Source organism: Mastigoproctus giganteus, chromosome 7 (genome assembly GCF_048544385.1).
Source record: "Mastigoproctus giganteus isolate SK-2022 chromosome 7, ASM4854438v1, whole genome shotgun sequence".
In the NCBI taxonomy this organism is placed as follows: domain Eukaryota; kingdom Metazoa; phylum Arthropoda; class Arachnida; order Uropygi; family Thelyphonidae; genus Mastigoproctus; species Mastigoproctus giganteus.
The window spans coordinates 81,355,888-81,369,179 of NC_143581.1; the positions used below are offsets into that span (position 1 = coordinate 81,355,888).

At 36.1% G+C, this 13,292-nt stretch overlaps 1 protein-coding gene across 1 annotated transcript in view; it reads left to right on the plus strand.

The window, feature by feature from the left end:
- LOC150083028 (DNA-dependent protein kinase catalytic subunit-like) overlaps positions 1-13,292 on the plus strand; it is a 183,460-nt gene that overhangs the window by 165,510 nt on the left and 4,658 nt on the right. The window contains exon 10 of the mRNA XM_090378361.1: positions 8,463-8,571. Coding sequence (XP_090234487.1) covers positions 8,463-8,571 — 109 coding nt within the window. The remainder of the gene's footprint in view (positions 1-8,462; positions 8,572-13,292) is intronic.

Here is a 13,292-nt window from a genome sequence, read left to right on the forward strand (position 1 = left end):
ATTTACTATGTATATTTTTTATGTATATTGTAAAGTTTAAATTCCTAAGTTCAGTAGTTGATAAATTTTTGCTTGCTTAATTATGGTAATATTTTGTATTAAAATATAAATGCACAAGGCATGATATGATATGAATTTAAAATATACTATAAAATATCGCTGTAAATACACCATAGATAGCTCATGAAAGAAAAACTACAATCGTGGTATAAAAGGCATTGATTAAATTGTATCTCATTTTGAGACTACCTTCACAAAGAGTTATCATGTATTGCACTACCTCGAATAATAGAGAAGACTGTTACTTATTCTCAGTGGGCACCACCATCCAGATGGCACTGTTTCAAGACTTGTTTATGGTGTATTTACACCAATATATTATAGTATATTTTAAGCTCATATCATATTATGCCTTGTGCATTTATATTTTAATATAGTATTATTTTGTACACCTTCTGGCATCTCTCATGTTATAGAATTAACTTTACAACTGGGTTGGCATGATTGCAACACCACGGTACCTGCCCACCCACCGATTATAAACCAACAAGCCTTAAAATGGTGCCGTCTGGGTAGTGGTGCCCACTGAGAATAAGTAACAATAGTCTTCTCTATTAGTGAAGCATTGCTTATTTGTGGTAGTGCAATACCTGGTAAATCATTGTGAAGGTAGTCACAGTATGAGATACAATTTAATTGATGCCTTTTAAACTACAATTGTAGTGTTTCTTTTATGAGCTATCTATGGACTATTTACACTGATATTTTATGGTAATATTTTGTAAATGTAATTCTTACCTTGATAATGGGTACTACAAGATTCACTTCAAATATTTTTTCCAACAATATCCTCACTCAGATTGAAATAACTATTGGCAATTCATGTGAGCAGTCAAGAATTTTATTGATTTTATAAAGTGTTGCATGTATTGCAGGTTCAATCTAGTAGGCAATCCTAGCTCAACTGATTTTATTTTTTGTTTCTGAAGGTGTGTGCCGATCTTAAATTATAGCTTAGTACATTACTAAATTAAATATTCATCACTGAAGAAATAGATGGATGTCTTAAAAGCAAATAAAACTGGGAAAATGACTCAGTGGGGACTGAAGTATTTAGTAACCTGCCAGGTGGCACAACCTTAATTTGAGCCTCAGAGCAGAATAGTTAAGGTGACTGCTTTGATTCAAGAAGATTGAGTTTTAATCAGGAGATTCCATTGCTAACAAAACATGTAACACCTTTCTGTAATGTAGGTTATAGGTAGGTTATGTAGGTAGGTTATAACCAGGTGCCTGTTGGGAATGACAATTGATGATGCAACCAACATTTTGTCAGTTTTTAAAGGACTCTAAAAAGAGCATTATTATTTACATGGAGACTGATATCTGAGGAAATTTTTATCAAGTTGGCCTGCACTTGTAGGTAGCAATAACCTGTTTTGTAGAGATACATTTAAAAAAATGTTTTTGCAATGGTCCATAAGGGTTCAGGTAAAGCACTAGTTGGTGAGGGGGTAATATATTTGTTTATCTGATGATATGCATCAAAGTAAAGCTTGTACACATCTCAAAAGTTCTTGTTTGCTGCCATAACAGCCAATATTGGCAAGTGTGCCAAGGGTAGTAATGTTACTAGTGAACATTAATGCTAGCAAAAATGACTAAATAACTTCAAAGGGTGTGTCAGGGTAGTAAAATATACAGTGACACTTAATCTTAGATCTCTCCGTATGTTTACTGTCTCTTTTTCCACTGTTCAACTGGTCTGTTCATGATGACCTTCTTGGATAGTGAGTCATATATTGGGAAATTTGCTACCTGTCCTAATGGTAGGGTCAAGTTGTATTTCTAGACAAAGTAGTTGTATCATATGTATCAATTAGTGCTGCTGTAACTTAAAATGTAAATCAAATATTATAATACCCAGAATGCCCCCAAGTTACCAAATATGTCCAAAACCCTGGTCAAACAATGAATGCAGCCAAGCCAAATGAGAGAAAAATAAAGCTGTGAATAACTTTTGCAAGAAACCTACTGACACAAATATAGTGCAGTTTAAGAAAGCCAGAGCAAATTCCTGATACATTCAATGTGCAAGTAGAAGAGAGTCATTGAAATGTTTTGCTTCTACTAGGTTTACTAAAACACAAACCATCTGGAAAAAATTGGTAAAATGCATAATAAATACCCTCCTTTGCATCTACTCATACTGAATAAGATGGGAATGACCTTTCACTCACTACCTTAAGGCATTAGCCATCATTCTCAGAGAGTCTTTTGCTTGGACCTCTGCAGTAAACTTGTACTCACTAGCCTAACAGAAATTAAATTCCAATGCTGAAAAACAGACCCTACATTTTGACACCAATCCCATCAACCTTACAACTGTCCCCTTCATGATAATTAAACTATTTCCCCTTGACAGTTCAATTACTAGTGCTGCTGGACTAAGTGAAGGGTCACTTTGTTTTACTCCTTCTATATGACTGGATTTTTACAGAAAATGCTTTACCTGATATCTGATGCCATGCACATATAATGTCATTATTAAAACCTGGAAAATGCTAATGAATCCACATCACTATTGGCCTGTTGTCTTCACCAGCTGTATGCAAAAACTAATGGATGAAATGGTAAACTCTCGTCTCATCTGGTCAAAATAAACTTATCAATTCATTAGAACGTTGATTTCATACTGGTTGATTAACTATAGACCTCTTGATTCTAACAGAAATCCAGATTTGTAATGAGTACACGAGAAACAAACATTTCACTAGATTTTATATAGACATTGAGAAAGCTTTTGGCACAGCTTGGTATTATAGATTTCTTTATGATCTATACCCATTAGGCCTAATGGATAATTGTTAAAAAATTTATACAGAAGAGGGCAGCACTTAAAACTAAAAAAACAGCTATATTTCCAAGTCTGTGTTCAGTCCATCCTTTCTCATAACTTCATTCAAAAAGAAAGTAGTTTAAGTGCTTAGTTTTAAGTGCTGCCCTCTTCATTATAAAAATTAACTCAGTAACGCAAACCATTCCAATCACTGTTTTTACTACTTTATACACAAATGACTTTAGCATATCTTGCCACTCGCAAAATATGAGAATGATTGAGAGACAACTTCAAGCTACTCTTAACAGGATTACAACTTGGGCTAAAGATAACAGTTTTCACACATCAACTGAAAAAAAAAAAAAAAACAGTTTGTTTCAGCATAAGACTTTATTATTATTATTATTATTAGCCATATGGTGCAAGGAAGCCTGAGGCTTATGCTGCACCAGCCAAAAAAAAAAAAAAATTCTGAATTACCCCGAGAGAGAGAGAGAGAGAGAGAGAGAGAGAGAGAGAGAGAGAGAGAGAGAGAGAGAGAGAAAGAAAGAAAACACGAGTCAGAAGTAGAAGGGGATCACCAAGAAAGAGAAGAATGATGATATCCGGCTCAAGACCCTGGGTGTGCCAAGCCCATACTCACCAGATGTGAGCCCCCGGGGTTAATCTCCATCCTATCCCTGTTTGAAAGCTGGGTGACCATAAGCAGGGTTAATCTAATAAATCAGACAGTAACCTACTGTCCAATTTTTTGGATTAACCTTAAAAATAGCGGCAGTACTGTCACTGGAGAACTGAAGATGGCGATTTTCTGATGCATTATTGTCTAAAAAAGGTGCAAAATTTGAAATGTTTGCAGACCTATCTAGAATAGGACATGATCTAGCCAAGGAGGATGTCTTTGTGTGCTAGGTACAGAGACTGTGAAGAAATTAGGTGCCAACTCAGCGTTCTGATAGGCGGTTGAGGTGTAGGGTAGATGCCCTCAAAGAAATTAATATTGAGGGCCCATCAAACTCTCAGCTGCCTAACTCAAAGCCAGAGCTTACCCCTGGGCATCAGTCAACACAACGGCAATCTCCAAAGCAGAATGTACTGGTCCCACAGCAAGTAGTTATTGTTGGTGACTCAATAGTCAGGGGAATATATTATGCAAAAAGGATAGGTGGAATACCAGGGTATGTCTGCCAGGGGCAAACGTTGATGATATTGTAGAGCAGATATAATATTTTAACGGCATAAAAGGTGATATTATTGACCAATGACCTTAAGAATAAGAGATCTGCAGATTTTCGTAAGAAGTACGGGTCAATGCTGAAAAAAAAAGTCACATGTTAGGATTAAATTTGAAAGGGTCTGCAATTCTGCCCTGGAGAAATTGTGCAAGGCTCACGGGGTAAAAGTTTTTTCAGCATGGTCTCTGCTTCCTAACAGGAGAAACAGCTTCTACAGGAATGGGATACACTAAAATAGAAAGGGCGCAAGGATATTTGCTGATGCTATTCAGGCAGTGTTAGGTGGGTGGGAAAACTGCTAACTTGGGGGATTCACAAACTAAAAGATTAACCGTAGCCACAGGCAGAGGCAAAAGTGATTCTTGCACTGCTTCTATTGTATTGAGCAGGAGCCTAGAGAGCAGGTTGCTGGGGATTTCAAGATCAACTGGAGTCATCATGGAACAAGTAAATACATGGGCTGTGTTAGGGTAACTAAGAGTAAGAATGGGAGCATGTACACCAGTGCTTGAAGTACAGTAAATAAATTTGATGAATTCGAAGTGCAGATCCAGGCATCAAAGGCAGATATTTCTGGGATATCACAGACTTGATGTCATACATATATCAGCAGTGCAGAATTCGAATTTGGGGAGTACAATGTGTGCAGAAAGGATAGAAAAGGTAGGAAAGGAGAAGGATTTATGCTGTTAGTTAAGAAACCATAAAATCTAAGGAAGTGACATGGGTGAACAGTGCGATGTTGAGTCTATCAAGCTTAATGTTGAAGTTTGCAGATGATACAAAGGTAGACAGGGTTGTCAAGGACATTACTGACACTATGCTGCTGCAACAGGATCTGGAAAGGTTGAGCAGATGGGCTGAGAGGTGGCAAATGAAGTTTAACATTGACAAATGAAAAGTACTACACATGGGAAACAGCAACCCCAGAGCAACGTATCAACTCTGTGGTACTACACTGACAGTGGTAGAGAATGAAAGGGACCTGGGGGTGGTTGTGCAGGCAGATATGAAGTTCTCTGAGCAGTGCAGACGGGCTGCAAGAGTAGCTCATGGTGTATTGTCAATGATATATAGGAATTTTTCTAGCAGGGATAAGGAGGTGATTATTCCCTTGTATAAGGCAATGGTCAGGCCACACCTAGAGTACTGTATACAGGCCTGGAGGCCTCATTTCAAGAAGGATGTAGAGCTGCTGGAACGAGTACAGAGAAGGGCAACAAGATTAGTGAATGGAACAAAGGGGTGCTCTTACGAAGAAAGGCTTAAGTTTTGCAAATTACTGTGTCTGGAGACTAGGCACCAGCGAGGTGATCTGATAGAGGTGTATAAAGCCTTGAATGGTTTGAGCATGCCCAATGCTGATGGGATTCTTCCTCTTGCTCAGAATAATCACCTGAGAGGGCATAAATTCAAATTGAGGAAAGACAGATGTAGGATAGACGTGCGGAAATTTGCCTTTAGCCAGCAGGTGGTTGGTTGGTGGAACAGACTTCCATCCCTTGTCGTGGAAGTTGATAGCCTAAATAAGTTTAAGGCTCAGCTGGACAGGTATTTTGAACGAACAGAGGGGTGAAGTGGAAGTGGTTTCTTTTTTTTTTCTTTTTTTTTTTTTTTTTTTTTTTTTGGCTGATGCTGCATAAGCTTTCTTTCTTGCATCAAATGCCTCTACTAATGCTAATGCTATTTGGTGTGAAATAAACACGGAGAAAGGGAAATTGAGAGTAGGAGTGTTTTATAGGCCTAATGAATCTTATCAATACAATGAGCAATTGTGCAGAGAAATAGAGTGGGTCAGTAAATGAGAATGTCCTGTAATGGGGGATTTTAACTTTGCAGATATTGATTGGAACTTGGAACTCGGTCACTCGCAGTGGCAGCTATGGCAGCACAGTATATGGCTTTGTGGATAGACTCCAGTGTTTTACCATTGTTGTCAAGGTAATGTGGTATTATTTGCTGATTGAGGTGGTCTGTTACTCTCCACAGGATTTTATTTGGCCTCTGCTTAAGTATCACGTGGGTTCTTGTGGGGTCCATTCCTTCGAATTCTGTTACGGCCTTATTCCACTCATCTTCTATTCTTGATATCATGACTTTCTCTTTCCGCTTCAGCTACTCTGGGTTGTATTTCTTCTTGCTCTTCCTCCTCTGGTTCCATGGTATGCTGTTCCTCCTCTGTTTCCATATTGACCATATTCTTTGTTCTTTGTAGTTGATCGCTCACATCCTGCTTGATTTTTTCCAAGTTGGAAGGAGCTATTAGGTTCTTCATGACAATGGTCCTTCTTTGGGCTGCTAATTGCCGTTCGGTGACCTGAATATCCGGGAATCATTCCATCCACTTTGTATGTAGTCGCAACCTGTACATTGTGATATTGGTCTCTAGCCTGGTTATTTCATAGTATACTCGCATGATATACATATTCATTTTGATGCTCTATATCATGCATTGGCATCTTCTTCCTTCCTTGGTGGTCACTTGCACAGGAAGCAGTTCCAGTTGGTGGGGTATATGGTGTTGCCCTTCTCTTGTGGTAGCCATATGGGGGACAGTGGCACTTGCTCCACTGTCTTGCTCAGGAGACTGTGTCCAACTTTTCGAACTGACCCCTATGCCTAAGGCCTGAACGCAGTTGACTTTATCCTGCGCCACACTCAATGCAGTATGATTAATATTTCTCTGCAACATCATCCATCTATGGAGGTGGACTTGTTTAGCTTTTCATCATTCGTATCATTAGCTTTTGCCTCCTAGCAGAATTTAATATGCAGAATTTATTTCTGCATGATTAAGCTATTAAATAAATTTAACTTTGGTCTAAAGGTTATTAACTGCTGGATCATACCATCTACCCTCTTCCTAGTGTTCTACAGTAGAGAGGCTCTTATAATATTTCTCCCTGATTGGGGGTTCCACCTCGTGACTGGTATTGCTACCAAGTACACAGGGTGGTTGTTGTAATGTCTGGTGTTACTGTTGGTCGAGGAACTCTCTGACTATCCAGAAGTGTTCAGGATTGTGGCTTTCTGGAGTTCCTTGTAGGTGTTCTCTGGGAGACCTATTGCTGCTAGGGTGCTATGTAGAGTCTTTGGCACCATACTGGTGGTTGACATGATGATCGGGTTGGTTGTTACTTCTTGCACATGCTACATCTCCTTGACATTATTTTTCTCAGGTTCGTTACTTCCTAATTTTTTCCTCATGGGTTTTCTGGACATTGCTAGTGTTGGGCATCGCTATGTCAATCAGGTAGGTAGCCTTTTCCATCTTGTGCACAAGGGTTATGTCCGGTCTGTTGTGTGGGATGGTCTTATCCGTTATTGTGGCACGGTCTCAGTACAGCTTGTGGTTTGGGGTCTCTAGTACTGCCTGGGGTTTGTACTTGTAGTATGGTATACTTTCTTTGATTAACTGGTATTTCCTCGGTAGCTTCTGATGTATTATCCTGGCTACCTGATCATGTCTACGAGTGTACTCAGTCTGGGTGATCACCTTGCACCCCGCGGTAATGTATTGGATCATTTCTGTTTATTTTTATTATTATTATTATTAGCCATATGATGCAAGGAAGCCTGAGGCTTGCACTGCACCAGCCAAAAAAATTTCTTGTATTACCCCGAGAGAGAGAGAGAGAGAGAGAGAGAGAGAGAGAGCGAAGAATCACCAAGAAAGAGAAGAATTATGATATACAGCTCAGAATCCCTGGTTTGCCAATCCCAAACTCACCAGATTGGATAAATACCAAATGAAGTATGTTGATTTATTTGAAGGTCAGTTCTAAATAAAGCTGGGACTTCTTTGCCAAAATTTGTCTTTATTGATCCTAATGCTGTATTTCACTAAACTCAGGCTATATTATGTTACAGGCTTACAAATTTGCAAAGCAAATTTCAAATTCCCTGGTATATTGTAATCATTATTATGATTATTGTTATCAATTAATAACAAAAATTTTGTTTATTCTTTTGACTACTACTTATAATTTCCATAGTCATAATAGTCGTAAGGATTTAATTTAATACACATTTCTGCAATAAGTGAATATTAATGTATATAAGTACTTCGTTTCAAAACATCTCTTCACTTTTTTGCTTTGCCATTAGCAGGTTATACTTTCTTGATATGTATTTATAGATATTGTGTAGAATACAAATATAATTGAACTTGTTGAAAAAAAGTTTGTTGTATCTGTGAATTTGATTAATCAATAAATGAGTGTTATAAATTCAATACAAAGTACTGAAACTTGATATTTGATTATTATACTTGTAAGTTTTTTAAATAGCCATTTGACTCTAGAGATATAAGAAAACATCCCAGTGCCTTTTATAGTGGTTTCCTTGTTTTTCTTTTTTTATTTATTTATTTTTTTATTTTTTTTAAGGATTGGGCAGCAGTTGGAGTTTTAACTCCGGGAATAAAGCACAATAAACTTCAGAAGTTGCAGAAATTAACAGAACAGAAAGAATTTTTGGAATTCATAAAAAATGATGGTATTTCATTTTATTACTAAAATATATTTTAATTGTTACATTTATGTGATAGTTTTCAAAACTTTTTAGATACATGGGCACAGGCAGTTAACTAGCTAATATATAAAATTTTGTTCCTGTAAATATTAATGATGATCTACTTGCTCTCTTCATCTAAAGAGTACAAAAATCATTTATTTATTATTCTAAGTATTATCACAAAAAGTATATTGTTCTTTAAATAAAAAATCAGCAGTTCTATAGACATGCTGCTTGCAGGAGACTGATTTAATTTTACAGGTGACTCTCACAATCAAAAACTACATATTTTTTTTGAAATGCAGAAACTTTGCTGCTCTTCTTCTACACGTGTAAGTGTTTCATTATCCTAGTAAACCTGTAGAATCCCAGCCAAACGTATTTTCATTTTATACATAAAGGATGAGTCAAAAGAAGTATTGCATTTTTAATTGGATATAAAAACTAACAGGTGAAAAAAAAAAATCTCTTGAAATATTTAACAACAAAACTCTCTCTCTCTTACTCCCTCCCCAGCATTTCAGATGTTGCTCACCAGTCATATCCCACATGTACTTCTAATGGTTTTCTGTCATTCATATCCTGGCAGCATACTCTTTCAATAAAATCTCCCAGCATGAAGAAATCAAGAGTGGTAAGGTTGTGTGAACAAGGAATCTTGTTGATGCCTCCTTGTTCACACAACCTTGTTATGTTCACAAAACAGCTAAAGGATTGCATTTACAGTGTGAGAATTTTTCCATCTTGCTGGAACCACATATTGTTAACATATTCTTTGTGTAGAAAAAATATTCACTTATTCAAGAATGTAAAAAGTATTTGAAAATAATGCACACCATGCAATTCTGCTTGTTGACTTTACTGCACAGTTGGAAATGGGCTTTATTTGCCATTATGAGTCTTCAATGAAACTGGATCAAGCTGCTCCTAAGAAGTCATCTATGAACATACTGAACTGGCAGTCATTTCCAATTCCTGAAAACAATTGAATCTGTCACTGTTCATCAATTAGGATTCATGATTGTTCAAAATGCCCAAATTCTGCAAGAAGCGCTCTTGTGGATTATACAGAGGTGGACAAAATAATGGAAACACCTGATATGAAAATAGTAGTTTTTGTAATGTCTGTATACAGGTAGTTCCTGACTTTAAGAGTTAATTCGTTCCTAGCACATGCTTGTAAAGCGGGAATATATTTTCCATATACATAAAGTTAAAAATAGGGGTTATGTTATCAACAATGAAATTAGTTTATGTTTAAACAATGATCGATTTATCCAAAGAAATGAAAACAGCCTGTAAAATCAAGCAAATTATAATAATAGAGAAATTATTTATGACTTACAAATGTTAAAGAATGTTTATTCTTTAACATTTGACTAAATGCACACTCGTTGTTTACACATTAGTGGCTCAGCACTCGTTGGTTTGTTGCACAAGGAGTCGTCTTCTTCAGAAATGCTTCAAGAGGCGTTTATTTCCAAGATAATCTTCTCTTTTCTTTTTAAATTTCAATAGCATGCATAAGCATTTTTTTAATGGAACGCACAAATTGCAACTAACACGATTAGCACAGAGTAACAAGTTTATGAAGCTTAAAAAAAAAAAAGGAATGAAGAGAAGATTCTGGAAATTTATTTATATTTTTTATACGATTGAAGATTTCAGTAAAGGGGAAACACATTTCACCATAATAACTTAAAAAACCACACAATTCCAGCAGTCGGTATTTTCGCAAATGCAATAGCATCAAGTTTAGTACCCGTTTATAATTGATTGCACTAACAGAAAAGCCCAATAAACTGAAAGTGCAAATTGTTTTATGGTCTTGACCTCCAGAAGTGTGCTTTAGAAAAATATCACAAAGCTGTTCAAAATTGATTCTTATAGCAGAATATATGATAACGATGAAAGTGTAGTGCATTTTAATGATTTGAATTGGTAACTAATACAATTTTCACTATAAAAACGACCTTTTAGAGAGTTATCTAGTGAAAATTTTAATTTCCGAGGTTGTGGAACGAGTTACCAAAAAACAATGTGTTATTGGGCTCACATTACGATATTTACATGATATGATGGTGTCTGTGGAATGGATTAATATTGTAAAGCGAGGTACACTGTATTGTATAGCTATGCGTTTGGTTTGAAATGCAATATTTGTGAATATTTTTCACAAAAAATATTAATTGCAAAAAAAATTTGCAAATATTTTTTTGCAATTAATGTTCATATTTTCGATTTTGCTGATAAGTGATACTTGGAATAAAAAAAAAAAAAAACTCGTAAAGTGAAAACTCATAAAGCGGGAACTACCTGTATTTATGAACATGCAGTAATTTTTTTTTTATTTCTTTCTTTCAGGTAGTACTGTGAAGGAAAGATGATAAAAGCTGATATTTATTTAGAGATGATATGAAAAGGTACACAAAGAAAATGACCCGATCTGTCTGAATTTCAAAGGGATCAAATTGTTGGTGCATATAACATATAGCAGGGATGTTGGTGACTAACATGGCTGATTTGTTTAATGTATCCTGAGAAACCATATCAAAAGTGATGTTTGCATTCACCAAGTGTGGAAAAGCAAAATCTGATAGGAGACTTGTGTCAGAAAATCAAACCTGACTGAAAGAGACTGCCAGACTCTGAAAAAGATTGTAGCCTGAAAACAAAACTATTGCCTCAAAAATAACTGCAGAACTTAATGAGAGGCTGAGTAATCCAATTTTTAGCAAAACAGTTCAGAAAAGAACTTAATAAAGCTGAAATTTATGGCAGAGTCGTTATTGCCAAGCTCCTTATGCAATTGCATAAGGAACACAAAAAGTGGACACTTGATAATTGGAAACACGTTATATTTTGAGATTAAACATCATTCACACTTTTTTCCAATATTAGAAAAGTTTACATTTGGCAAATATCAAAGGAAGTGCACCACCCTGACTGTCCAGTGCCAACTGTTAAACATGGAAGAAGATCAACAATGGTTTGGGTAGTGTTCTTTAGGTCCTGTCATCACCATGGATGGAAAAGATACTGCCACTGATTAGCTTGATATTCTGAGTGACCAGGTTCATCCCATGATGCAAATATTGTTTCCCACGAACAATACCACGCAATACACACAACCGGATATGCCCATTATTGGTTTGAGAAACATGAAAAGGAATTTAAGGACTTTTCCCATGGCCAGACATCAATCACCAGACTTAAACATTATTGAGTCATTGTGGCCATATTTGGACAGGAGATTGAGAAGCAGATTTCCTCTGCCTTCATCACTCAAGGAGTTTGAAACATTCCTCCATGAAGAATGGTTCACTATTCCTCTTAAGACAGTTCATTCCATAGAATCTATTACACTTGGAATACAAGATGTTTTAAAAACAAAGCGTTGCCTAACACAATATTAGTGCATAACGGTAACTCTTATCTTAGTTGTTTCCATTATTTTGCCTGCCACTTGTATGTGATGGACTCCTGAACATAAACTATTTTAACTGTACACATATATATTAAAATAAACTTCAAGCTTGATATGCTGTGCTTCACTATACCGTGCTTCATTATACCATAATGTGAGTGTGATCATGTCCTCCAAGAGGAATATTAAAAAAAACCAGTTGCCCATTAGACACTGGCTGAAGCAAACTCTGTATCTCACAGAGGGGAACCAACTGCTCAAATGGTTTCCGGAGAGTGTACCATTGATCTATTATATTCTCTTCTACAGTATATTTCCTCAATTAGATAATTAAATTTCTATAAACAACAAGAGTAATTACTGCAGATATCCAGTTTCTTCCCTTTATTTTCTCACTGAAAGATGCAATAAAAAAAAAAATTTAATTGCAAAATTAAACATTTTCATATGAGAGGGGAGCCAGCTACCATATTTGTTGGTTTCAATGTATTCAGTTATAAATTTTTGTAAAATAGTATGGGACATTCTTTTCAAGGATTAAATCACATTTAGACTGCAAAAAATGTTAATGAATTTATTGTTTGTTACTAAATGTCTCAGTAGCCCAATGGCTTAGATGTTTGCATGTACAGTATGCACACCCAACATCAAATCCCACCCTAAAAATGAAATTATTAAAAAGGCCACTGTAGCTTAGTGGTCAAGCACAAAGGTGCATAAGTACACATGCTTTGGATGACTTCTCTCATATGAACTCCTCTTGCACTAGTGCTCTCTGTCATTCATCAGGAAAAATTGTTTTCTTTATTTCATTGAATATGGTGAGGTCAGCATAACTCTTTGTTTTATAGCCAGGTTTCCTTGGTTTTCCTCTTCCTGTTTTTATTTCCATTGTCTCTTAGTTTGGCAATCTGTTCTAAATTATCCAGCATATATATCCAAATCATTGTTTCTTATTTATAATTTTCATAATGCATTCTGTGTAGTTCAATTTTCTTTTTTATTGTATCAGTAGTTTTCTTCTCTGTCCAGCTGGTTTTATTTATTGTTTTCTTTTTTCTTCATTTACCCATTTTCTGATTCAGAGTGCTGAGGCAGTATAACCAATGTATGGAGTTTGTTTCAGGTGTGTGGTTATTTCATTATTCTTCCAGATTTTAGAAAGCTTGTCCATTGCCAACATTGACCAATTCTGCCTTTGAACTAACTTCATATTATTTATTATTATTAGCTATATGATGCAAGGAAGCCTGAGACTTTTGCTGTACCAGCCAAA